General features: G+C 54.6%; 8 protein-coding genes across 8 annotated transcripts, besides 1 other annotated feature; 6 read left to right on the top strand and 2 right to left on the bottom strand.

Moving 5' to 3' along the window:
• Nucleotides 1–843: 843 nt before the first annotated feature.
• NFIA_080140 (RNA recognition motif domain-containing protein) lies at nucleotides 844–2280 on the top strand (the record flags this gene model as incomplete). Its single annotated transcript, XM_001259968.1, has 4 exons — nucleotides 844–1043; nucleotides 1301–1604; nucleotides 1673–1900; nucleotides 1954–2280. 4 exons carry the CDS (start codon nucleotides 844–846, stop codon nucleotides 2278–2280), a joined length of 1059 nt encoding a protein of 352 aa, XP_001259969.1.
• Nucleotides 2281–3199: 919 nt separating this feature from the next.
• On the top strand, nucleotides 3200–4656 carry NFIA_080130 (GTPase-activating protein GCS1; the record flags this gene model as incomplete). The annotated part of the gene is made up of 4 exons (XM_001259967.1): nucleotides 3200–3241; nucleotides 3322–3390; nucleotides 3488–4222; nucleotides 4276–4656. 4 exons carry the CDS (start codon nucleotides 3200–3202, stop codon nucleotides 4654–4656), a joined length of 1227 nt encoding a protein of 408 aa, XP_001259968.1.
• Nucleotides 4657–4873: 217 nt separating this feature from the next.
• NFIA_080120 (mitochondrial elongation factor MEF2) lies at nucleotides 4874–7639 on the bottom strand (the record flags this gene model as incomplete). The annotated part of the gene is made up of 1 exon (XM_001259966.1): nucleotides 4874–7639. The coding sequence occupies one exon, from the start codon at nucleotides 7637–7639 to the stop codon at nucleotides 4874–4876; it is 2766 nt and encodes a 921-aa protein (XP_001259967.1).
• A 499-nt stretch (nucleotides 7640–8138) lies between these two features.
• Nucleotides 8139–10036, top strand: NFIA_080110 (retromer subunit VPS17; the record flags this gene model as incomplete). The annotated part of the gene is made up of 2 exons (XM_001259965.1): nucleotides 8139–9108; nucleotides 9168–10036. 2 exons carry the CDS (start codon nucleotides 8139–8141, stop codon nucleotides 10034–10036), a joined length of 1839 nt encoding a protein of 612 aa, XP_001259966.1.
• A 185-nt stretch (nucleotides 10037–10221) lies between these two features.
• On the bottom strand, nucleotides 10222–10683 carry NFIA_080100 (GFA family protein; the record flags this gene model as incomplete). The annotated part of the gene is made up of 1 exon (XM_001259964.1): nucleotides 10222–10683. The coding sequence occupies one exon, from the start codon at nucleotides 10681–10683 to the stop codon at nucleotides 10222–10224; it is 462 nt and encodes a 153-aa protein (XP_001259965.1).
• Nucleotides 10684–11262: 579 nt separating this feature from the next.
• NFIA_080090 (putative nucleoside-diphosphate-sugar epimerase) lies at nucleotides 11263–12395 on the top strand (the record flags this gene model as incomplete). The annotated part of the gene is made up of 3 exons (XM_001259963.1): nucleotides 11263–11282; nucleotides 11340–11545; nucleotides 11596–12395. The coding sequence occupies 3 exons, from the start codon at nucleotides 11263–11265 to the stop codon at nucleotides 12393–12395; spliced, it is 1026 nt and encodes a 341-aa protein (XP_001259964.1).
• Nucleotides 12396–12975: 580 nt separating this feature from the next.
• On the top strand, nucleotides 12976–20457 carry NFIA_080080 (putative THO complex component (Rlr1); the record flags this gene model as incomplete). Its single annotated transcript, XM_001259962.1, has 2 exons — nucleotides 12976–17885; nucleotides 17949–20457. The coding sequence occupies 2 exons, from the start codon at nucleotides 12976–12978 to the stop codon at nucleotides 20455–20457; spliced, it is 7419 nt and encodes a 2472-aa protein (XP_001259963.1).
• Nucleotides 19805–19844: a microsatellite.
• Nucleotides 20458–21851: 1394 nt separating the features above from the next.
• Nucleotides 21852–24531, top strand: NFIA_080070 (beta-glucosidase H; the record flags this gene model as incomplete). Its single annotated transcript, XM_001259961.1, has 3 exons — nucleotides 21852–21921; nucleotides 22021–22627; nucleotides 22692–24531. 3 exons carry the CDS (start codon nucleotides 21852–21854, stop codon nucleotides 24529–24531), a joined length of 2517 nt encoding a protein of 838 aa, XP_001259962.1.
• Nucleotides 24532–24798: the final 267 nt, after the last annotated feature.

Genomic DNA, 24798 nt, shown 5'->3' with positions numbered 1-24798 from the left:
ACGAGCACGAGCTCACTACCTAAAAGTGTCAAGTCTGGGATCTGCCACAGTGGTCTTGGCTGCATTCAGCGGCAGCGCAAAAGACAATACTCGCTACCATGAGTTCAGGATGTTTACCCCTCTGACTTAGGTTGGCATGACAATATCATCTGAAATTCGTAAATCGTACCATACTTCTGCCGTAGTATCTATTAACCCGACTATTGCTTCAATGTTTGGTACACTAGGCCTAGTAGCCACCGGAGAGTGGATAGCGGTGATGTCAACACCGTCCAGAACCTGACTTTCTGTGGTGTGCTTTGGCGGAAGAGTCTTTAATGGAAGCTAAGAGAGCCCCTTCGATCCCCCTAAGGCCCAGGAAGGCATAGGTGGACCCAATGCCTAAGCTTAGGGGCCAACCGCCGATGACTCAGGGCTCACCGCCCCCCGAGAGCACCGCAGACGGGGCACTATGTAAATCACATCCTCAGGCATCAACATACCATAAACAGATTAGCGTGCCATCACCCGCTGCTGCTGCCCTTTTTCTCTCGCCTTCTCCTTTCTCCGTCTCGACTTCCCATTCTCCCTCCCAAGGCAAATCTTCAATTGAGTTCAAATCCAGGATTTCCCCCTCAAATTTCCGTATCTAGGGCACCAAGCTACCCTTTTCCTCCCTCCACCCCCCCCTCTTCAAGTTCTTCCGGTCCCAACCGATCAAGTCAAGTCAAACGTCAAGTCCAAAAAGAACAGGCAGGCCACTTCAAGCTTTCCCTGAGTCCGTGACACATCAACCACATCCGTGCATCTCGTCAAGTCCGTTCAACAAACCACACCTACTTTTTGTGTCATCAGTCTTTCAAGATGTCTGCTGCCGCCGAGAACCAAGCCGACAACCAGGCCCCTACCACCACCGAGGCCACCAACGGTACTGCTCCCGCTCCGGCTCAGGCCACCGATGCTGCGGCGGTCAGTGCCGATGAGGGACGTCGGCTGTATATTGGGAACCTCGCTTATGCGACCACTGAGGGGGAGCTCAAGGAGTTCTTCAAGAACTACAAGATGTGAGTTGCGGCCCCTTCTTGACCTTCATTTCTTCTGTTTTCTCTTTGGATCCTTGAGTGCGCTGGTAGCTGCGGGAACGGGTAGCACAGCTACTATTGTTGGGGTAGATGCCGCCACGTGTGTCACAGCACTGAGCACACCAACGCGCCACTCATTGGAAAAAGCTACATCTGGGACATGAATCGCTCCATTGAACTGATTTTTGTTTTTATTTCTCGTGAATGAACTCAAATTCTAACTCATGATTTCTCTACAGCGAAAGCACCTCCATTCCTGTGAATCCCCGCACTAACCGCCCTGTCGGCTATGCGTTTGTGGATCTCGCCACTGCTCACGAGGCGACTGCTGCTATCGAGGAACTCTCCGGAAAGGAGATCCTTCAGCGTAAGGTCTCTGTCCAGTTGGCCCGCAAGCCAGAGCCCGCCGAGGCTAAGGCGGAGGGTGCTGCAAGTGGCGGTGAGGGCGCCAGTGGCACTGAAGGCCGCAAGCGGGCAGGTGGTCGTGCCCGTGGTCGCGGTCGCGGCCGTGGCCGTGGAGGTCGTTTCGGTCGTGGAGGTCGCGTAAGTTTCCCTTACACTTTGAACTGGTGTCCAACCGTTTGCTGACAATATGGACCAAGAACCAACAGAACGGTCCCGCTACTACTGAGGCTCCTACCAACGTTCCCGGTCAGGTTGACCCTCTGACCGAGGTCGCCAACGAGGCTACTAATGCCGGTGCTGTCGAGTCCGCTAAGCAGGCTGGCAAGCCTCGTGCTCCTCGTCCTCAGAAGCAGCGTGGCCCCCCCGAGGATGGCATTCCTTCCAAGACCAAGGTCATGGTAGCTAACCTGCCCTATGATCTGACCGAGGACAAGGTACGTATCTTCCTTGAGTCAACCTGAGCCACGTTACTAACTTTCTTCTCCAGCTCAAGGAAATCTTTGCCGATTACCAGCCTGTTTCCGCCAAGATTGCCCTGCGCCCCATTCCTCGTTTCATGATCAAGAAGCTCCAGGCCCGCAACGAGCGTCGTAAGGGTCGTGGCTTTGGTTTCGTCACTCTCGGCTCTGAAGAGCTCCAGGAGAAGGCCGTCAAGGAGATGAATGGCAAGGAGATTGAGGGTCGTGAAATTGCCGTCAAGGTCGCCATCGACAGTCCCGGCAAGGAGGATGACGCCGTTCCCACGGGTGAGCAGACTGAGGCTGCCGCTCCTGCTGCTGAGGAGCAGGAGAACACTCCCCCAGCTGCTGCTTAAATGTCAAGATCGTTCCATTCCAGAACAAGTTCTCATTTCTCGGCTGATGAAAGTCAGTCGGGGTCACTGATGGTGCAGGAGTGATGGCCAATGCGCATGGATAATTATATTCATAGGTAAGCATCATGAAGATGCTCTTTTCGACAAAAGTTTTCTTTTTCTCGATTAAAAGAGGCCTGGGGAAAGCTGTGGATATCATTTCCGTTCGACTTGGTCAGGGGACGAAGCTCCGACTGATGATGATGTTTTTTTCCTTTGTTTTATATGGGACAGCCAAACTGGCTTCCCTGCCCGGAGAGATGACCAACGGCGTAGGATCTCGTGATGACGGGAGACTCGACCTTTTCTAACGAATCTTGCCTTTATTCGCTGTATTGTATCTTAGCCACCATTTAGCTTATGAAATATGCCGCAAGGCTGGCCTTGAATGTCTTCTTGTTTTTGTAGTCTACTTTGAACGACTATTATCCTCATATCCATCACAGTACCGTAATTATGAATCTTGATAGTGGAGTTTGATCGTTTTGCGCGATATCGTCCCCCCTGCTCCGTCATATGTGGTAGTCCGACGGAGACCTCTTGGCGCTCATTCTCGATCAGGAGCCTGAGGTCGAACAATCTTCGTCCTTGGGCGGATAGACACTATTTATTTGTTCTGACATATTTGGTTCAATATATCTCTTGTCTGCCTGTTCTCTATCATTTTTTAACACATTGCTCTATTCTTCCAAATCTCGCATTGTGGCCACCAAAACATCTTTCGTGGAGGAGGCCGCCTGCTAATAACTTGAATTAGGGAATCGGCGACGGCTCGACTCCAAACACACCAGTGCGTCTAGGGGGTTGATAGAGCCATTGTCTTCTGACCTGCTCTCTTTTTCTTCATTATCGCCGTCCGTTTTACGATTTACGCCACATCATGTCTCGAATGTGGGAGGTTGATCCAGAGACGAAGGCCAAGGTATGCATGTGTCTCCTGGTTTTGCGGAAATTGTGTCATATCGAGATAACCAGGCTGACTCGACGATTTCTCTAATATAGCTTCTTCAAATCTCCAAGACGAATGGAAACGACAGATGCTGCGACTGCGGTGCTCCTTCGCCCCAATGGGTTCGTCCACTCTTTGACCTCACGTCAACCCCGCACCATTGCTTCAATACACATGGCTGGATACGTGGACAGTAGTCTGACATGGCACTCCGTCTAGGCCTCACCTAAATTTGGAACCTTCATCTGCCTCAACTGCGCTGGCACGCATCGTGGATTAGGTGTGCATATCTCCTTCGTCCGCTCCATCACCATGGATGCCTTCAAGACGTCCGAGATCCTCCGCATGGAGAACGGAGGCAACGACCCCTGGAAGACATTCTACGACAACCACCCCATCACGCAGTCCGAAGGCCGGACCTTCGAAGACTCAACCATCAAGGAACGGTACGAAGGCGAAGTCGGCGAAGAATGGAAGGAGAGACTCTCCGCCACCGTCGAAGGCCGCGAATACGTCCCCGGCCAACCGAAGCCCAAAAAACCAGCCGCGGAGCCGTCCACCTCCCGGTCGAGCACGCCGTTCACGAACACGAACACGAACACAAACAGGGGCAGCGGCGCCGGCTCCCCCGCCTCGCACGACGGCCTCGACCCCGCCGGCGCGAGCAGGAAAGATCGCAACGAGGCATACTTCGCCAAACTGGGGTCCGAGAACGCAGCGCGCTCGGCCTCCCTGCCGCCCTCGCAGGGTGGGAAATTCACCGGCTTCGGCGGCGGCTTGCCCCCCACGGCAGGATCCAAGACATCCCCCGCGCGCGGGGCGGTGCCGGGCCTAGACGAGTTCCAGAAGGATCCCGTCGGCGCGCTAACGAAGGGGTTTGGCTGGTTTACGACGGCTGTTGGGAAGAGCGCGAAGACAGTCAATGAGATGTATATCCAGCCTACGGCGAAAACGGTACCTCCTCGCCCTTTCTCGGTGGGGAAGCAGTAGGCTAATGTGTGCTTTAGATAGCTGAATCGGAATTCGCGGCCCAGGCGCGCCTCCAGGCTGCGCAGCTGGGCCAGAATATCCAGGTTGGCGCGCGCGGCGCCGCGGACCATTTGACTCGCTTCGTTGAGGGACCGGATGATGGCGCGGCGGCGGCGGCGGCCCGGCGGCGCCAGGAGCCCGAGCGGAAGGATTTCTGGGATGAGTTTGCCTCGTTGGGGGAGCAGGATACTCACCGGCGGAATACGTCGCGGTCGAGTGCGATCGGGACGACAGCTATCAGGCCCAGTGGTGGGGGGCCGACTGGGGGGTCGTCTGGTGCTGGGTCGGGGAATGCGACGGGGACGGCGTCTTCGGGTGGAAGAGGGGGTGACGAGGGAGGGTGGGATGATAACTGGTAGCGTTTGGTTGGTGAGTAAGTACGTTCTGGACGTGATTGTTTTTTGATGGTTTAGAGTACGATTGTCATTTCAATGAGCGTTATTTTGTTGCATGCCAGCTGAGACGGCAGCATATCTCCATCTGCTATCCACCAGTACATACACATACATCTTATCATGATGGGAGTAGTAGAGTATGTAGTATACAGTTTATAGTACAACACCGTTGCGGGAGCGATCAATAAAAGCCTCCACGTAACTCGGCCAGCACAGCCTTCTGCCGCTGCGCGCTCATAACCTCAAACCGGTCGACAGACATCACGAACGTGCCCCGACCCGCACTCAGACTGCGGAGATGCTTCAGGTATCCCACCATCTCCTTCAGCGGCACCTTCGCCGTGATAGTGCGGGGCCGGTTCACGGCGGTGGGAAGCTCGACGCCGACGGAGGGCGTCTCGAAGGGATCCGGGGGCGCGTAGATCCGGCTCTGGTCGATGATGACGGGTTCTTCGGCGCCCGCACCCACGGGCGAGGCATCGGTAGCTGTGATGGGGATGTCCTCGTCGAGGGAGACGATGTGGCCGCCGCGGGAGGCGGAGATGTCGTGGACGACGGCGCCGAGGCTGGCTTCGTCGACGCTGATGATGACGTTCATGACCGGTTCCATGAGCGAGGTTCCTGGGCTGGGCTGCGTGGGCGAGGGGAGGAGGTCGCGGAGTGCGGCGGATGTGGCGAGGCGGGCTGCGGCGGAGAGGGCGGAGGGGGTGGTGTCGGTGCCGAAGATGTGTGTGGCCGGGTCGAGGGTGAGGGTAACGCGGGTGCTGTGCATGGGGAAGGTGAATTGGGGCCCGCGGGCGAGGGCAGCCAGGCACCCGTTCTGCAGGGCTGTGCGCAATGTGTGTACGTCCAGGCCAGGTGGGAGGAAGGGGCTCTCCTCGGTGCCTTTCTTGGTGTGTTCGATTTGGAGGTCGGGGGCGAGAATGATGATTTGATTCCCGTCGCGGGTCTCGACAGCGAGAGCGTCCGGTTCAGGGGCTGGTGATGTGTCTCGGTTGAATGGCTCGACTAGGGCCGTGCAGCCGGCTTTGCCCTTGCGGCCGGCGATCTCCTTGTCGAAGATCTTGGTTACGGCGGGGGACGGGCCCAGAGGCGTTTCGCGGTAGCCGATCTCGATGCGGCCCATGGTTGCCTTGGCCTTGAGATCGTTGATCAGGCGATCGCGAGCGATCTCCAGATGCAGCTCGCCCATTCCGCTCAGCAGTGTCTGCCCGGAGTCCTCGTCCACGGCTACATGCACACTAGGGTCTTCTCGCAGGAGGAGCGCGAGACATTCCTGCACCTTCTTCTCTTCGCTCAGACTGTGTGGCTCTACGCTGGCGAAGAAGACGGGAGGCGGTACGTTGATGGGCCGCAACTGCAGGGTATTCAGTGGCTCTGGAGGTGTCGCTTTGTTCCCCGCGTAGGAGACGAGGGTATCACCGGTCCGGGCGTGTTTGAGGCCTACCACGACACCAATGTGTCCTTCTGGAATCGAATCCACCTCCACCGCATCGTTGGCGTACATCTTGAGTAGGCGCGGAGCGCGCTCTGAGACGTTGAGATTGGTGTTGAACAGGACGCAGTTGCGATCCAGGGATCCAGAGTACACGCGCACATATACCAGAACCCCTCGTTTTGCATCGTTGACTACCTTGAAGGCCAGGGCACATCCTTGCAGGTTCTTCATCACATTCTGGGACTCTGCATGCGCGACAGACTTCTTCTTCTGCTTGCCTTTGGGAGATTGGGACTTTTCGCTCGACTCCACAAGGAGTTCGCCCGAGAGAAGGCGCTGCAGCCCTCCTTGAACCCCTCCAATGCTGACCTCCGGATCGGGGGCCTCGAGCGGACTCGGAAGGAGGTTCACCACGGCATCCAGCAGGGGCTGGACTCCGATGTTGCGGAAGCTGGCGCCCGCAAAAATGGGGACGATGTTGCTTCCTGGCTCCTCGAGAAGACACCGGCGCAGGCTCTCCAGGATGTCTTGCGGAGGAACGGCAAGATGGTCCTCGTCGCATTCCAGGAACTTCTCCACCATCGCCTCGTCGTGCTCGCTCAGCAGTTCGACAAGCGCTATCCGGGCACGTCGGAGCTCCCTACCGAGTTGGGCCTCCTCCGCATCTAGCTGCGCGAGGCTCAGCATCTTGACCACCTTGCCGTCTCCTTCTTCCCATCGAAGGCCTTGTAGGTTGATCGCGTCAGCTACCCCGACAAAGCGACCATCGCCATTTTCAAACCACGGAATCTGGCACACAGCCGGGAAGGCCCCTAGCCTGGAGCCTACCTCTCTGACCGTCCGCCCAAATGCAGCCCCATCTCTGTCTAGTTTGTTAACATAGACAATCCGGGGAATGCGATAGGTGCTTGCTTGGTGCCAGACTCGCTCCGTCTGCGCTTCGACACCAGCTACACCATCGAGTATGCATACTGCGCCATCCAAGATGCGCAACGATCGCAGAACCTCAAATGTAAAGTCCGCGTGTCCAGGAGTATCAATCAGATTGATCGTATGTGATGTCGCAGATCTGGGGGTCTGCACTTCTTGCTTATCGCTCTCCCCGGCTGTTGGCGGCCAGTGGAAGGTAATGGCCGCCGACTGAATAGTGATTCCTCGCGCACGCTCAGCCGGAAGAAAATCAGTGACTGTAGATCCCTCGTCCACGTCCCCTATCCTTCTGGTAAAGCCACTATAATAGAGCATACGCTCGGTGGTGGTCGTCTTGCCTGCATCGATGTGGGCTATGATACCAATGTTCCTTGTTCGGTCCAGAATTTTCTCTTGCCATCTTGAGGTAGATGTCGAGAAACCCTTTACTTGGTATCGACCCCGAAGCGAACATATTTTGTCAGAGATCGTGGTTCGTCCTGTCCTCACCCCAAGGCGCTTGGCAGCATCAACAGCTGCTCTAGGACGATTGGATCGCACCGCCTGGGGAAAGCTGCGCAGGAAAGGAGCTGCAACCATGACCGGATATCATTGACAATATATACTCATTCAATTGGAAGTATTCATTCTAATTTCAGACTAAATGAAGGGAAATAGAGAAAGAAATAGAGGGAGATAAAGCAAACTGCGCGAGGAAGAAGGTTCAGAGGGTGATACCTTATTCTTCTCTTCAGCAGCAGATCAGTGAGTTGAATGCCTGGCCAATCAGGCGCCGATCCTCCCCAGCGATGTAAGACAGTAGTACTACACTACCTCCGCCCCCATCTTCAACGCTTCCTCTCCAGGCAGAGCTCGTCTCCTCATTTTCTCCACGTCGTGGCGGTTTTTACTTCTCTTTACATCTTTCCAAATACTTCAATCGGTTTTCTTGAGGGTCTACAGGTATTTTTATATCAATTCAGTTCAACCTCCCTGGTCGTCGTCTGAACTAACAAGGTCGCGCCCGCAGCTCCGTGTAGACGTGGTTCCATCGGAGCCAGAAGACTACCCTATCCGCCTGAGGCATACATAACATCCCATGGACTATTCGGCCATAACTCAGGACCCGGATCATCCCTCGGGCTCTGATCCCTGGGCATCTCCTCGAGCGACTCAGACGTCTTACACTGCATCCAACAACAACGATATTCCCTCCTCGCCGCTACCCCCGCAGCATCAGCCCGGTTACAATGGCGACCAGGTGGGCGATGACTCCGGAGCAAGATCGTCCGAGAACGGAGCCCCCGACTCGCCTGATCTATCTGCGCGACTTCAAAGTGCGCAATTAGGAGACCCTGACTATGCTGTTGAGCAGCCACCGTACGCGACACAAGCCCAGTATACGAATGAGCCTCGGTCTCAGCTCCCCGCGCGGTATCAAACCGGAGCCAGACAGAATGCCAGAACTGGGCCTGCGTATAAGATCCAAGCTAAAATCACGGGACTGGAGAGGACGGGAAAGAAGGATCCTATCCTACGGTTTGATGTTCATGTAAGCGGTGTTCTTGTGGGAGACGGTCCGCCTGCGGTAAAACAAACTGACGCCGGCCATCAGACAAATGTTCCCAAATTTAGGACGACACAGTACCGAGACGTTCGGCGTACCCATGCCGAGTTTACAAAACTAGCAGACCATCTGATCTCCGCGAACCCGGAGGTTCTCGTCCCCGCAGTGCCGCCTCCATTGACCCCCGCCGGGGCAGGGACCGAAGAGGACGAGATCCGAGTCAAGGCATCGATGCAGCGGTGGTTGAACATTGTTATGAGCAATGAGATTCTTATGCAGGATGACGAGGTGGTTCTGTTTGTTGAAAGCGACTTTGGTTATAGTCCTGTCGTTCGAATGAAGCAGCCTGCAACAGGTGTTCGGAGGAAGGTCCTGAAGCAGTTCGCCCCGCCGCCTGATGATACCCCTGAACTGCAGGATGCTCGGCCTATTGTGAAGATGTTCTACCTTGGAACTATGGATGCCAGCCATAAGGTTGACCGCGTGGTTAAGGCTCGTCGAGGTAGGTGGCTTGATGTCTCTTTGGCTGGAAGAGAATGCACTAATAGAAATTCCGCTCAGGACTCGGCCTCGCTGAATCCGATTTCGGCGTCAAATTAGGGCAGATGCACGTGCAGGAGACGCACACCGGCCTAGCTAATGCCTACAAGAAATTGGGAAAGGTTATTCAAACGGTTGGAGACTTCCATGCGGTCCAGGCGACTGCCGAGGCGACTACACTTGAAGATCCCTTGAGCTATCATTCCTCAGATGCCTTCATTGTTAAGGAAACACTGACTAATCGTCACATCCTTCTGCGCGAACTCATACAAGCCCAGCAAGCCACACGCAGCAAGCGTGCAGCTGCGGACCGACTGAAAGTCAGCTCGTCCGTTCGGGCGGATAAGGTCGACGAAGCCATCAATGCCCTGGACGAGGCACAGAGCCATGAGGACTATCTGACCAAGCGGACACAACGCGTCACTTCGAACCTTCTTCTGGAGAAGCGTGCCTGGTTTGAGCGTACCTCGAACGATATGTTGAACAGTCTGCGCGAGTATACCCTTCGCCAGATCGAAGCGGAGCGGAGAACTTTGGCGACTCTCGAAAGTGTTCGTCCGGACATTCGGTCTATCGACTCATCCGGTGGACTTAGCCGCCTAGGTCGCGAAGCCCATCCGGCTGTCCGCCGGGCAAACCTCGCTTCCAGTCAAGGCCCTAAGGGAGACGCATGGAGTGGGATTCCGCGCCGTAGTGACAGCCTCGGACGCAGCATGAGTGGTAGCTTCGTTGCGCCGGCAGCAGATGAGGACGATGAGACTAACGGGTCAGGCACAGCCAAAGGACGATTGCGGTCTCCCAGCGGCGTTGGCTCGATCGTGGCGGACGATGACGAGGATCGACTCGATGCCAAGAATGCCGCCAGTCGATTAGCCACCAGCACATTTTGATCTATTTCTGTAGATTATGGACATGATGTTGTTAAGATTCCCCTGTGACAACTAGTTTACTTGTGTGGTCCTTGCCCAGGCCAGAGCGCGCCCTGTTTGAGTTCCAGATGAATTACGCCCATCGTTGATACTGTTTTTGTTCTGTCTGTACAACACAAGAGTATCTCCCGTCGTATCTGACACACTCAGCTCGACTTTGTCTGCAATTTCTCCAAACTCTCAGCCATGTCCGGTGAAAACCGATCCCACCGCTCAGCGCCATCGTCAGGCAGATCAAACCACGCCACCTTCTCCTGCAGAAAGAGATAACAAGACGGCTTCGGGATCTTCGCTTGATGCGCACTGTCAATGGTCCCCGTAGTCACACTCAGAAGCTCGGGCTCGTAGTCATACTTCATACTAACGCTCGATCCGCATTTTGGACAGAACCCACGGGTCGCAAAGGCACTGGATCTCCGGAATGAGGGCAACTTGTCCTTGTCCCAGGTGAGGGAGCCTGGGGCAAATGTCGCCCAGCTCTGGTATGGTGCGCCGGATTGTTTGCGGCAGGTGGTGCAGTGACAATTTGTTACGTTTGACGGAGGCTGGCTGGCCGTGTAGGTGATGTGGTGGCAGGCGCAGCTACCTGTAATGAGGTCGGATGCCATTTCGTAAGAAGCTTGGGGTGTTGTTCTGTGCTGTCCTCTCGGTTGGTGATAAGCTGGAGATTATTTACATTTTGAACCGTCAAGATAAGATCCATGGGTTGACTTGGAGGATGCCGCTTTGGTCAACCTGATTACCGTGGTGGACGTCATGAGGGGTTAGTCCTCGTGTTGTACGGAGTACTTCTGACATCCTCGTATCATGTCATGTCTGTCGATGATAGGTAGCACTGGGTTCAAATGCAATGCTGTCCAAACAAGCACTCCACTTCCAATCAGCTTCTTCACTGATGTTGTAGCATCATTTGGAGTGTTGATGCTCTTCTCTGAAGTTCCGTCGGCCCCCGCTCCCCACTTCTCGACAGCTCTCGAAGCTCTGATTGAGTCTTGTGCGGTAATGAGGGTCTATCTTAACGCTTGATTTCAAAGCAAGTGTGTGTGTAACTTGGAAATGTCCATGAGTTGCATTATTATAATCCCCTGCAGATTTATAAAGTGTGGTTAGGTTCCCACACGTGTTGCTCGCGGCGTTGCTATCTTAATCACTCCAAGATATTTACATACATCAGAGAAAGATTCAATATGGCTCCTAAGGTTTTCCTGTATGTTCAACCGCCCTAACCACTTTGATGACACTCATATCTGACCTCGTTTTCCAGCACAGGTGTCACCGGTTACATTGGCGGAGATGTCTTTTACGCAGTCTCCCAAGCACATCCTGACTGGCAGATTTCCGTCCTGGTTCGCAACAAAGAAAAAGCGGCTCAACTTGCCAGTAAATACCCCAATGTTCGAATCGTGCATGGAGACCTCGACTCCGCCGACGTGATCGAGGAGGAAGTCAAGAATGCAGATATCGTCTTCCGTACGTGAACATCCTCTGCTACCAGCGAACCACATACTCACAACGTACAGACTGCGCCGACTGCGACCATGTTGCTTCCGCTACTGCTATCGCGAAAGGCGCTACCCACCACACACCTGAAAAGCCCCTCTGGCTAATCCATACATCTGGCACCGGCATTCTGACCGTCGAAGACTTCCGCGCCAATACCTGGGGAATCGAGCGCACCAAGGAGCATAACGACTGGGACGGAGTAGACGAGCTGATGAACCTGCCCGACGACTCCCTCCACCGGAACGTCGACAAGATCATTATCGGGGCCGGCCAGCGCGCTCCCGACAGTGTCAAGACCGCCATTGTTTGCCCCCCTACCATCTACGGCCCCGGCCGCGGTCCCGGCAACCAGAAGAGTGTCCAGGCCTACTGGCTAGCTTCTGCCGTCCTGAAAAGGAAGAAGGGCTTCCTCATCGGCGAGGGCAAGAATACCTGGCACCAGGTGCACGTCCAGGATCTCAGCAATGTGTACCTGGCCCTAGGGGATGCCGCAGCGGCAGGAGGCGGCAAGGCCACCTGGAACGAGCAGGGGTACTACCTCGCCGAGAACGGGTCGTTTGTCTGGGGCGATATTTCCCGTGCTGTGGCCAAGGTGGCTTACGAGAAGAAGCTCATTCCGTCTCCTGATGTTGAGCCATTGTCAGATGAGCAAATCACGGAGCTGAATCAGTATGGGCTGTATGCTTGGGGGAGCAACTCTCGCGGCCATGCCATACGCGCGAGGAAGCTGTTCGGCTGGTCGCCTCGACAGCCTAGTTTGATGGACCTTATCCCTCAGATTGTGGAGATTGAGGCTAAAGCTTTGGGACTGATGTAAGTGTCAAAACGATATGCATGACCAACATGATTTACGAATACACTTTTTGCGTTGAATGTGTGGTTGTAAACGGACAAAAACAGCCTGCGGTCATTTTGTTCCCATTCAATACCCGTGCCAATAGCAAAATGACTCCGTAATGAAAGCACATTTGAATAAGAGAGCTATCGTAATAAAAGGGGGAACAATAGAGGGAGAAAATAACCTACAATGGCGGCGGGATAACCTAAAGAGCTTAGCGCAGATAATGACCTTAAGCGACCCAAACGCGCCAATCGCTCTGTAGCCGCGATCCTCCTGCATGCTTGGAATTACGTTTTGCTGGAGCTCTCTGCGGTTCTTTGATCGATTCAGCCAGCAACACAACACCACAACTCGTCTCCGCACTATTTACCACCGCAGGTCGTCCTCTCCATCGTATATTTCTTTTCATCTCATATATGCATTTCTGCTTTTAGTTGTCGGTTTGACTTCCTGGCATGTACTGACAGTTTTACCTACAACAGACCGCTCCATGAGTTGCGACCTGTCGGAAATTTCGCGGTTTTCTCTATGAGGTGTTAGATCGGACGAAGCTGTCATGGCTCCAGGTGCCGGAGGAAAGAGGAAGAGAGGCGACAGATCGTGGTCTGGCGACTCCGGCAACGACGGGCTACGGCCATCCCCCCACCGACCGGGCAATCTCAACATGGCGCAACACAACCACGGCTCGCATTCAAATCACCCTCGCGACTTTCCCGAAACGCGCGGTCGCGTACGAAGACAGTCTAGTCGAGGCGGGAGGAACAATAATAACCTTAGCCGACGACCTAGCAATGACATTCCCAACGTCAACACTGGACAAAAGGATACGGCCATGTCTCCGCCTGCCAGAGATGTGCCTGATGCGAGCCAGACAAACGGGTTTTCACCGACAGTAGCAGCAGCTAGTATACCGCCCTCGCCGTCTCCTGCGCCGAGCGTACAGCAGACACCTGCACAAGCGCAGGCGTCCCCGAAGCCTCAGTCACAGTCACTGCCTTCGCCTGCGCCTCCCGTCAGGCCTCCACCGGGTCCACCGCGGCCTTACGATTACGAATATGTCACAGATAGTGTAGTTGAAGATTGGACGTCAACAGGAAGACAGAAGGTCATTACGGATGGCGTGCAGGCGAGGGACCAGGAGGATGCGTCGAGGTTGGCTTCGATCTACCAGGAAATCGTCCGATCTGCGTTCTACGGCCGTTTGTCGCCCACGGACGCCGGATCGGTGATTAAGGAGATTATTGGTGAAGAGGTTGCAGCTCAAGATATCGATATGGTTGACGACGGGCAACCCTCAGCAGTTCTCGACACACGCTCTTTGTTCTTGGACACCCTGTCAATTCTTACTGATGCCGATCCTAGCAATCCTGCCTTGAGACCGCTGGTTTTCTCCACAGGAATCAATGCGGCCCTTCTGCGCCTCCAACTCGAAACTCCCGTCCTTCAGACGCTGGGTCTTGTTCGTGATACCTTTACTCGCATCGGCATTCGTAAACAAACCAATCTTCTGTACCGACAGTCCAACTACAATTTGCTGCGTGAGGAGTCGGAAGGGTACTCCAAGCTGTTGACCGAGCTTTTCACCACTAGCAATAACGAACCACCCACCAGCGAGGTCGTTGAAGATACCTTCGAGAGGGTCAAGGCTATGATTGGAGCCTTTGATATGGACGTTGGCCGAGTTTTAGATGTCACGCTTGATGTCTTCGCCGCTGTGCTTGTGAAGCAATATCGCTTCTTTGTTAAGCTTCTCCGAGTTAGTTCCTGGTGGCCCAAGGACGATATTTCCCGCACTCTTGGTGGCAATGACCGAGATTCTGGTCTACCGAATTGGGCACTACCAGGTTCCGCAGGGTGGGCCACAACGGACGAGGAGCGAGCTGAGATCATGCGGGCCAATGAGCAGCGAGACCGCGAGTTTTGGAACAGAGTCAGAGAGATTGGTATTCGAGCATTTTTCGAAATTGGGCGGAAGACGATTTCCGAAGAGGAGAGAAAGCGAATATTCCCAGAGAGCACGAATCTGTCAGAAGAAGAGATGGAAACACGGAAATGGATCGAAGAGACAGGAACTCTCCCCCCCAAAGGGAACAGGGTCGCAGCACAGCTTCTTGGTTTCAAGCTCCGCTTTTACTCGTCGAAAGCGCGGGACAAGTCAGATATCCTCCCCGACAACCTCATCTATCTGGCAGCTCTTCTGATCAAAGTCGGTTTCATATCGCTTCGCGACTTGTACCCTCATCTCTGGAGACCTGACGAATTGATGGATGAGCTGAAGGAGGAAAAGATGAAGGAGAAAGCAGAAAGAGAAAGAGCGGCGCGGCCGGGTGGAGGCGTAAATGCTTTGATGATGGCTGGCGCTCTCTCGGACGATACGTTGCCAATCCCGCGCATTCGGGAATCGGAACAACGGTCATCCACTCCTGCAAAGGACCAAGAAGCGGACAAAGCAACTCCACAGAAGACAGACGAAGATGAACTGCCAGAGCCCTCGGATCAGAAGGTCATGCTGCTAAAGAGCCTGCTCGCCATCGGAGCCCTCCCAGAGTCTCTTTTTATCCTAAGCAAATTTCCTTGGCTTATGGATGCCTATCCTGAACTCCCCGAATACATTCACCGTATCTTGCATCACAGTTTGAGCAAAGTGTATAACTCATTGCGTCCCTTACCGACGGTCGAGGAGCTCAGGGAACAACAGCAAATACCCAGCCAAGATCAGGGAGGTCTGGCAAAAGGACAGATCCGGCTGACTTCGGCGCCTCCAAGACGAGTCCTTCGCTGGGCTCAGCTCGACAAAGACGACACGAATGATGGAACCGACTATAGATTCTATTGGGACGATTGGGCTGATAATATCCCAGTCTGTCAATCTGTTGACGATGTTTTTGCTCTTTGTTCATCGCTTCTGAATATCTCCGGCCACAAGATTGGACTTGACCCCAGTCTGCTAGCTAAGCTGGCGAGGATTGGCAAGTACAGTCTCACCCAAGATGACTCACCTGAGAACAAAGCACGCTGGCAGGATCTCTGCAAACGTCTCCTAGTGCCTGCGATCAGTTTGACCAAGGCAAACCCTGGTGTTGTAAATGAAGTTTTCGATCTTCTTGTATTCTTTCCAAGAGCAACGCGGTACAACATCTACGCGGAATGGTATTCTGGACAAACATCTCGACTGCCGGATATCAAGTCGGCTTTTGATCAAGCAAGAGCTGAGACGAAAGACGTTCTTAAGAGGCTGAGCAAAACAAACATACGACCGATGGCTCGCGCATTAGCGAAGATTGCCTTTGCCAATCCCGGTATCGTGATCAACGTCGCCATCAGCCAGATCGAGTCCTACGAGAATCTTATTGAAGTTGTCGTGGAGTGTGCGCGATACTTCACATACCTCGGATATGACATTCTCACCTGGGCCTTAATCAACTCGCTTGGCCAAAAGGGACGAAGCCGAGTGCAAGAAGGCGGGCTGTTGACTAGTCGATGGCTAAACGCCCTGGCAACGTTCGCAGGCAGAACCTATAAGCGCTACTCTATCATGGATCCTACCCCTGTTCTTCAGTACGTCGTTGAACAACTTCGACAGAACAACTCCACGGATCTTATCATTTTGGAGCAGATGATTAGCTCTATGGCTGGTATCATCACAGATACAAACTTCAACGACGCGCAAATCCAAGCTATGGCCGGTGGCGAGATCCTCCAGTCACAGACCATCCTACAGCTACTGGACAAACGGCACGAATCGAAGACAACTTCAAAACGATTGATGAAAGCCCTGACTGTATCGAAACTGGCCGGACAATTGCTTGTTGCAATCGCCCAGGAACGCTGGACGTGTATCTACAAGGCGACGGAGGGAGATTCCGAACTCAAGTTACTAGGCAACGTCTTTGACGAGATTCATCGCATCCTAGCGCAGTATCTGGATCTGCTACGCAGCAACCTGTCAGTGAATGAGTTTGACTCTTTTGTTCCCGACTTGGCTTCTCTTATCAAGGAATTCGGTATTCAGCCCGAGATTGCGTTTTGGATCCGCCGACCTAGCGTTTCCCGCAAGGTTGCAGATGCTGAAAAGGCAATGCAAGAGGAGGAAGCAGCAGCCGCCGCTGCGAGGGCTCGCGAAATCGAAGCAGCGCCCATAAAATCCGAGGATGACAAGATGGAAACGACAGATGAGGGTGAAATGAACGGCACTGCGGATAAATCCGCCGAGAACTCTATGGAGGTTGACAAGGAGCAAGGAGTGGCAACCACTGAAGGAGACAGCAACCCTACTTCGGGACAACCAGAGCAACCGGCATCCTCTACTCCAACTCTGAACCCAGTGATGCAGGATCTCGAGGATCAGGTTAAGTCCGTATTGACACCTGAGACCTGGGGAGTGGTCGGCCTGCATTTTTACGTCATCTTCTGGCAATTGTCACTTTACGACGTGCATATCCCTCAGAAGGCTTACGAAGACGAAATCGAACGCCAGAAGAAAAAGGTCATGGCCATCAACAGCGATCGATCGGACATTAGCATGGCCGGCACTCAGCGAAAGGAAAGAGAAAAGAAGCAGATAACCCAACTCCAGGAACGCATCTTGGAGGAAAACAAGGCTCATCTGAAGGCTTACGGTCAGACAAGGGCAAGGCTGCAGAAGGAAAAGGACCGGTGGTTCGCCGGTATGCGCGGGAAGCATGATTCCCTCAACGTCAGCCTACTGGAACAGTGCTTCCTGCCCCGTTTACTACTGTCACCTATCGATGCGTTCTACTGCTTTAAGATGCTCAAGTTCCTACACACGTCCGGCACACCGAACTTTCGTACCGTTGGGCTGTTGGATCAGTTGTTCCGCGAGCAAAGACTTACCGCCCTTATTTTCCAATGCACCTCACGCGAAGCGGATAACCTTGGCCGGTTTTTGAACGAGGTCATTCGCGACCTCGGTCGCTGGCATGCGGACAAGGCTGTGTATGAGAAGGAAGCTTTTGGTACGAAGAAAGACCTGCCTGGCTTTGCCATCAATGTCGATGCCGAAGGCAAACCTACCACGTTCTTGGAGTACGAGGACTTCCGCCGGCTGTTGTACAAGTGGCACCGGCTTCTGGCTTCCGCTCTCAAGATCTGTTTGAATGGAGGCGAATACATGCATATTCGGAACGCGATCAGTGTGCTCAAGGCAGTCGTGCAGCATTTCCCCGCTGTCAACTGGATTGGTCGTGACATGCTCACTAGCGTCAACAATCTTAGTCAAAACGATGAGCGAGACGATGTGAAGATCCCTGCCGCATCGCTGATTGGCGACCTGAATCGCCGAGAGAAGAAATGGATGCTACCACAAGCCTTCATGATTTCAAACCAACCAGCGGGCAAGGGACCTGCATCAGCAGTTGGGAAGCCCGGGACACCACGACCTCGTTCTACTACACCAGCACCCCTGAATGCTGCAGCGCCCGAGTTCAAGCCCCCAACATCCGCGGAGTAAGTTGACATCCGGGCACCACTCCATGATTTAGCGAAAGTTTCTAACAAATCCATGTGCAGACCTGAAGGCGGTTCTAGACAGGAAGTGACTAAAAGGTCCGAGGTAGAGGATGGCGAGATCGAAGACGCTAAGATGATGGATGTATCAGCTAAGGATGCTGATACAAGCGATCAAGCTGCCCAGAAATCAGCAGAAAAAGCTGAAGCTGCGTCACGCCAAGGCGAAGAGTCCACCGTCACACAGCCTCATGAGACCACTAGCAGTCAACCTACGACCGAGAAACCCGTTGCTTCCACTGAGGCTCATACAGCGGTTGAGCTTCCCTCGCATCCACGTATCTCTGACTCACCAGCCGCATCGCAAACGGCCACGAAGGCTTCGGAATCTGGACGCCTTCCTAATGTTCCCAGACGCCCTGAATCAGATCGAGCTCCTTTCAGCAGTCCCAATATGCGTCCCCAATCGCAGATCCCAAGTCGCCCGTTCCGCGGTGATGACGGTCGGTTGCCGCCGCGCTCTGATCTCATGGATGCTCGACGAGATAGACAGTCAGACTTCCCTCGAGGCGGCCGATTCGGTGATCATGAACATAGCCGATCGTTCGACCAGCCGGGGCCAGAAGGCAGAAACTACGGTCGTCTAGAAAGAGACTTCCCATCCAGACCCCCTGCAGACGAATCCTTCCGGGGCCCGCCATATCGTGACGGACGTCTCACACGTGAGGCGGATTGGCCTGACCGTCCTGGACGCTTGCGCGGACCTCCAGATTCCCGCGAAGCTCCTTCGTCAAGGTCTGTACCACCTGGCCCACAGACCCACCCTGATCGTGCCGACTTGATTCAAGATCACCCTGAGCGCGGTGGAGAGGGATATCGGCGCGGGGAGCAAATGCGACAAGAAAAGGATGACCGAAGAGCTATGCCAACACGGGCTCTATCACCCCCAAGGGCGGACCTCCCGAGCCGTCCAGAACGATTCCCACCCGATGACCGCCGCTTCCCCTCTCACCCTCAAGGGCGTTCGCGGTATGACGATACACCGACCGGACCCCGCAATGACCGGCAATCACGGGCTCCTATGGATGCTCCCGAGTCTAGGGAGCCTGGCATCGACATGAGCCATGGCCGATTACGTCAACCAGAGCCAACATCAGACATCCCGTCTGGTCCACGGGGAAGAAATCCATCCGGACGGGGTGGACGCACCGCCTCTGGCCTCTCGCATGCTACGCCGTCTTCTCCTGCCGGGGCCCAGGATCGTCAACCACCCACTGGGCCGGGTCGCCAAGGAATGCGAGGCGCACCTGAGCAGTCGAGTTCAACCGGCCCGTCGTCGCCAACGATTGAGAAGCTGGATGCCAGTGGAATTCATCCAGACCGTCTCAAGGCTCTGCAACAGCAAGCCAGTGAAGATACTTTTGGCGGCAGTCCTCGCCCTCATCAATCCCCATCTCCCGCATCAACTGCTCCGCCATCCGGACCTCGTAGTGGCCTTGCGCCACCATCGGGCCCATCCTCAAACAATCGCGGACCACCTTCAGGACCTGCTTTCGGTGGTGAACGTGGAAGGGGTGACAAGCGGTTCGCGGGGATCAACAACATGCTCCAGCAATCAGGCGGACCTGGAGACCGTGGAGGCCCTGGCCCACAAATTCGTGGTCGCGGCGCGAACAGACAGTCAAGTATGGGTGGTCCTTCGCCCCAAAATACTCGACCAGGAACACCGGGAGCTTCGGAAGAGGGTAGCCGATCGGGCTTATCCAATCAAGGCCGTCCTGATCTTCTGACCGGCCGACCTTCAGCTTCCTTTACGGAAGACGATGGCCCTTCCAAGGGTCGCCTCGGCGGCGGACGAAGTGAGCCAGCGGAAGAAACCGGATCTGAATCAAGACGATCTGGCAGGGCCTCACACGACCGGGAACGGGAACGGGAACGGGAACGAGATCGGGATCGGGATAGAGAGCGTGATCGCGATCGTGAGCGTGAACGCCGAGGTGGTCCGGACGAGGAGGGGGGACGTAGTAGCAGTCGCCGAGAGGAACGAGAACGGGTCCGAGATTTTGAACGCGAACGTAGCCGACGCGGTGATACTGGAGGAAGTGCCTCTCGAGAAGAACGATATGAATCTCGAGAGGCCACGCGACGCGGAGCCGGCTCGCGCGAAGAAAACCGTCGCCGAGATCGCCGAGAGAGGGAAGAGAATCCCGAATTTGGACCGAGCAGTCATGAGCATGAAGGCCGTCTCCGACCTCCTTCTTCGTTGAGTGGAGGAGCACCTCCTCCGCCGCCACCACCACCTCCTCTCCCGGGTAACGCTGAGGAAGATCGACGATGGGGTGCAGGCGGCGGTGGCGGCAACGGCGGCCGTGAGCTACGGGACAGGGATCGAGACCGGAATCGCGACCGGGGACGGGATCGGGACTACAATCGCGACGGGGGAAGCGGGGGGCCTCACCGAAAACGAGGCCGACCTGGAGGAGATGATGGACCTGGTGAAGGAGGAGGTGGTGGAGGCCGAGGTGGCATGCGCATGGGAGGGGAAAGCAAACGGCCCCGGCGAGGGCAATGAATGGGAAGAGAAACGGGCTAGCTTTTGTTGTATTCTCCATTCATTCGAACACTGTTTTTCCTTTTTTATCTCATTTGGGGCTCTATATCATTGCATTTGTTGGACGGTGTTTGTTGCATTACTACCAAGCCTACGTCGGATCTAAGGGATTCTTCTTTTCGTTTGTGACCCTGAATACAGGAATTCAATTCATAGGCGTGTATTACTGAAGACAGCAGAATTATCAGAAGGAACGATGACATTGTTTATTTGCTCTTCTGTACTTCTGTGCGTGAAGTACTGAGGTGAAGGTCCTCTGACTGTCAGTCATGGTCACGAGGGGGAGGGGCTGCTTTACTGTCTGCTTTTCCAGTCTCCCTAAGTAACATACATCTTTTCACTCCGTACCCCCCACTCCTTTCAAGTCATCGTCTTCTTATTATCCGAATGCAAATTCTAGTCCAAGCATCACAGGCAGATCGGACCGACACTCCGCGTCTTCCCCCGCTCTCTGCACCGCCAAGCGTCGGTTAAATCTCGGACGCTGCTCCGTTTCCCTTTCATCCAGCTCCCTGTCTAGCGTCATCGACTCATCGGTCCCTGAAGCCTTGACTCTCTGTGATTATCCACGGCTGGTGGGAACCCATATCATTTCATGCGAGCACTAGTGGGATTACTCCCGCCCCCCCCCCCCTGCCGTGCTTGTTATCATTATTCCCTGGCTAACTAACAGATTATGCATACTAGTGCGACAGGGCTCACGAGGGCCGTTCCTGTCAGTTTCATTTTAATACATATCCATCTACTAGGATCAGTGCATTGTTTCTCCACCGCTGGGAGAACTTCGGGCGTTCCAACCGGCGATCCACCCACTGGAGAAGCTCCATCTGTGATGCAACTGATGCACTGATGCTGACATGCTCAAGGTGCAGAACTCCAAATTGCTGCTGGAATAATGATTGCGCACTCGGCTGCTATCTACAACGAACGGCTCAACCCACCGGATCCTGAGATCGCGACGGAGAATTCGGGACGGTAGAACGAATGAATAGACATGGTCTGTTTCATCTTCAGTTCATGATTACTTGTTCTTTTCTCCTTGTGCAAGACGATAGTCCGCGTGCAGTTGGAGATTTTGGAGTATGTCTAGACTAGAGATACAGCCGCAGTATATCTAGTGCTTGGTATCCCCTCAATAGTTCAATCTTTTTTTTTTACTTTTTTTTTTTCCTTGTCGTTATTCCCCTCATATGGTTCCTACTTCCCCTCATCATTTTGTTGCTAGTTTATCTAACTGTCTTAACTTGCAATTCTGAGAGTTGTGGATCATCGTTGATTATTGTGTATTTCCCCCAACCGTTGACCGGAGGGAGCGATTCTCTCTTTTTTTGTAGATACTTGATCGTCTCTTCACCATGGTTCAGTTAGATGTTGAAAAAACCATTGAGGAGCTCACGCTCGGCGAGAAGGTAGCTCTCACAGCTGGTAAGTGATGGCGCGATTCCCATGTGATTTCCAACCATAAACAGGTGAAGATTTGGTGATATACATTGACAATGGAGCTAACAAGAATAATGATTACAGGAATTGATTTCTGGCACACGGCTGCCGTCCCCCGTCTCAACATCCCCAGTCTTCGCCTGTCCGATGGCCCCAATGGTGTACGCGGCACACGGTTCTTCAACGGTGTCCCTGCGGCCTGCTTTCCCTGTGCAACCGCGCTAGGCGCAACTTGGGATACTAAGCTCCTACACGAGGTAGGCCGATTGATGGGAGAGGAGTCTATTGCCAAAGGCACGCATGTTGTGCTGGGTCCCACAATCAACATCCAGCGATCCCCGCTTGGAGGCCGAGGCTTCGAGTCGTTCGCCGAGGACGGTGTGCTCTCCGGCATTCTGGCAGGGCACTATTGCAAGGGTCTGCAGGAGACGGGCGTTGCAGCCACTCTGAAGCATTTTGTCTGTAATGACCAGGAACATGAGCGCTTGGCTGTCGACAGCATTGTGACGATGCGCGCCATGCGCGAGATTTATCTCTTGCCCTTTCAGCTGGCGATGAGGATCTGCAAGACTGCCTGCGTTATGACAGCCTACAACAAGATCAATGGAACGCATGTCAGTGAGAACAAGCAGATCATCACCGATATTCTCCGCAAGGAGTGGGGGTGGGATGGTCTGGTTATGAGTGACTGGTAAGCTCATACCTGGTCAATGCCGAATGACTCTGCAGCACAGAAAGATATTGACAACCTTCAGGTTTGGAACATACAGTACCTCCGATGCCATCAACGCTGGTTTGGATCTTGAAATGCCAGGGCCGACCCGCTGGCGCGGAACCGCTCTTGCGCATGCCGTTTCATCCAACAAGGCATTTGAATTCGTGGTGGACGAGCGGGTCCGCAACATTTTGAACCTGCACAATTTTGTCGAGCCATTGGGTATCCCAGAGAACGCGCCCGAAAAGGCCCTGAATCGACCAGAGGACCAGGCTCTACTCCGACGAGCGGCGGCAGAATCCGTGGTTCTCATGAAGAACCAGGACAACATTCTGCCGTTAAAGAAAGAGAAACCCATTCTGGTCATTGGGCCAAACGCCAAGACTGCCGCGTACTGCGGCGGCGGATCAGCGTCCCTAGACGCATACTACACCGTGACACCATTTGAAGGTGTCTCCGCCCAGAGCCAGGGCGAGGTCAAGTTCTCTCAGGGTGTCTACTCATACAAGGAACTCCCCTTGCTGGGTCCTCTGCTGAAGACGGACGATGGCAAGAAGGGCTTCAAGTTCCGCGTGTACAACGAGCCCCCGTCGGAACCCAACCGCCAACTCATCGATGAACTGCACCTTGAATCGTCCAGCGGCTTTCTGATGGACTACAAGCACCCCAAGATCAAAACCTTCACCTTCTACGTGGACATGGAGGGCTATTTCACGCCGGAAGAAGACGGTATCTACGACTTTGGCGTCACAGTCGTGGGCACCGGCAAGCTATTCGTCGACGACGAGCTCGTCGTCGACAACTCCAAGAACCAGCGGCAGGGCACCGCCATGTTCGGCAACGCCACCGTCGAAGAAAAAGGCTCCAAGGAACTCAAGGCCGGCCAGACCTACAAGGTCGTCCTGCAATTCGGCACCGCCCCAACCTCCGACCTCGACATGCGCGGCGTCGTCATCTTCGGGCCCGGCGGCTTCCGCTTCGGCGCCGCCCGCCGCGTCAGCCAGGAGGAACTCATCTCCAAGGCCGCGGAGCTAGCCTCCCAGGCCTCCCAAGTCGTCATCTTCGCCGGTCTCACCAGCGAATGGGAAACAGAGGGCCACGACCGCGACCACATGGATCTACCCCCAGGCAGCGACGAGATGATCAGCCGCGTGCTAGACGCAAACCCAAACGCAGTGGTAGTCATCCAGAGCGGCACGCCCGTCACCATGCCCTGGGCACACAAAGCCAAGGCCCTCCTCCAGGCCTGGTTCGGCGGCAACGAATGCGGCAACGGCATTGCCGACGTGCTCTACGGCGCCGTCAACCCCGCCGCCAAGCTCCCACTGTCCTTCCCCGTCCGTCTCCAGGATAACCCGTCCTACCTGAACTTCCGCTCCGAGCGCGGCCGCGTCCTCTACGGCGAGGACGTCTACGTCGGATACCGCTACTACGAGAAGGTCGACCTGGCCCCGCTCTTCCCCTTTGGCCACGGCCTCTCCTACACGACCTTCTCCCGCTCGGATCTGTCCCTCGCCACTACCCCCGAGAAACCCCAGCTGGAAGACGGCGAGCCTATCACCGCTACGGTTTCTGTGACTAATACAGGTAGTGTGGCTGGCGCCGAGATCGTTCAGCTGTGGGTGGCTCCGCCGCCGACGGGGGTGAACCGCCCTGTGCGGGAACTCAAGGGATTCGCCAAGGTGTTCCTGCAACCCGGGGAGACGAAGAAGGTCGAGATCGTGGTGGAGAAGAAGCTGGCGACGAGCTGGTGGGACGAGCAGCGTGAGAAGTGGGCTTCGGAGAAGGGGACGTACGAGGTGCTGGTGACGGGGACAGGCGACGAGGTGCTCAAGACTTCGTTTGAGGTCGGGAAGACGCGCTACTGGCTGGGATTGTAGACTGTTCGATCCCGATGGTTACGAATGATGGATGATGACTTGGTCGTTTTACTTTTGCTTACTGTTACGTTGTTATGGATTACTCGATTCAAGGATGTACCTGAGATGAGACGAGACAAGTGGAAGAAGATTGATACCAATAGATATGGTATAGTTCATTCGGTTTCGTTTTGCTCTCAAGTAATTCGTAGTAGTCATACAGAACTTAAACGCTTCCCCGTCCACCACATGCGGCGAATCCATAAATAGCCGTAGTCGTGTCGAGCG

This window comes from Aspergillus fischeri, genomic scaffold (genome assembly GCF_000149645.3).
Source record: "Aspergillus fischeri NRRL 181 1099437636264 genomic scaffold, whole genome shotgun sequence".
In the NCBI taxonomy this organism is placed as follows: Eukaryota; Fungi; Ascomycota; class Eurotiomycetes; order Eurotiales; family Aspergillaceae; genus Aspergillus; species Aspergillus fischeri.
Note: the sequence above shows the minus strand (reverse complement) of the source record. Positions and strands in the feature narration are given on the sequence as shown.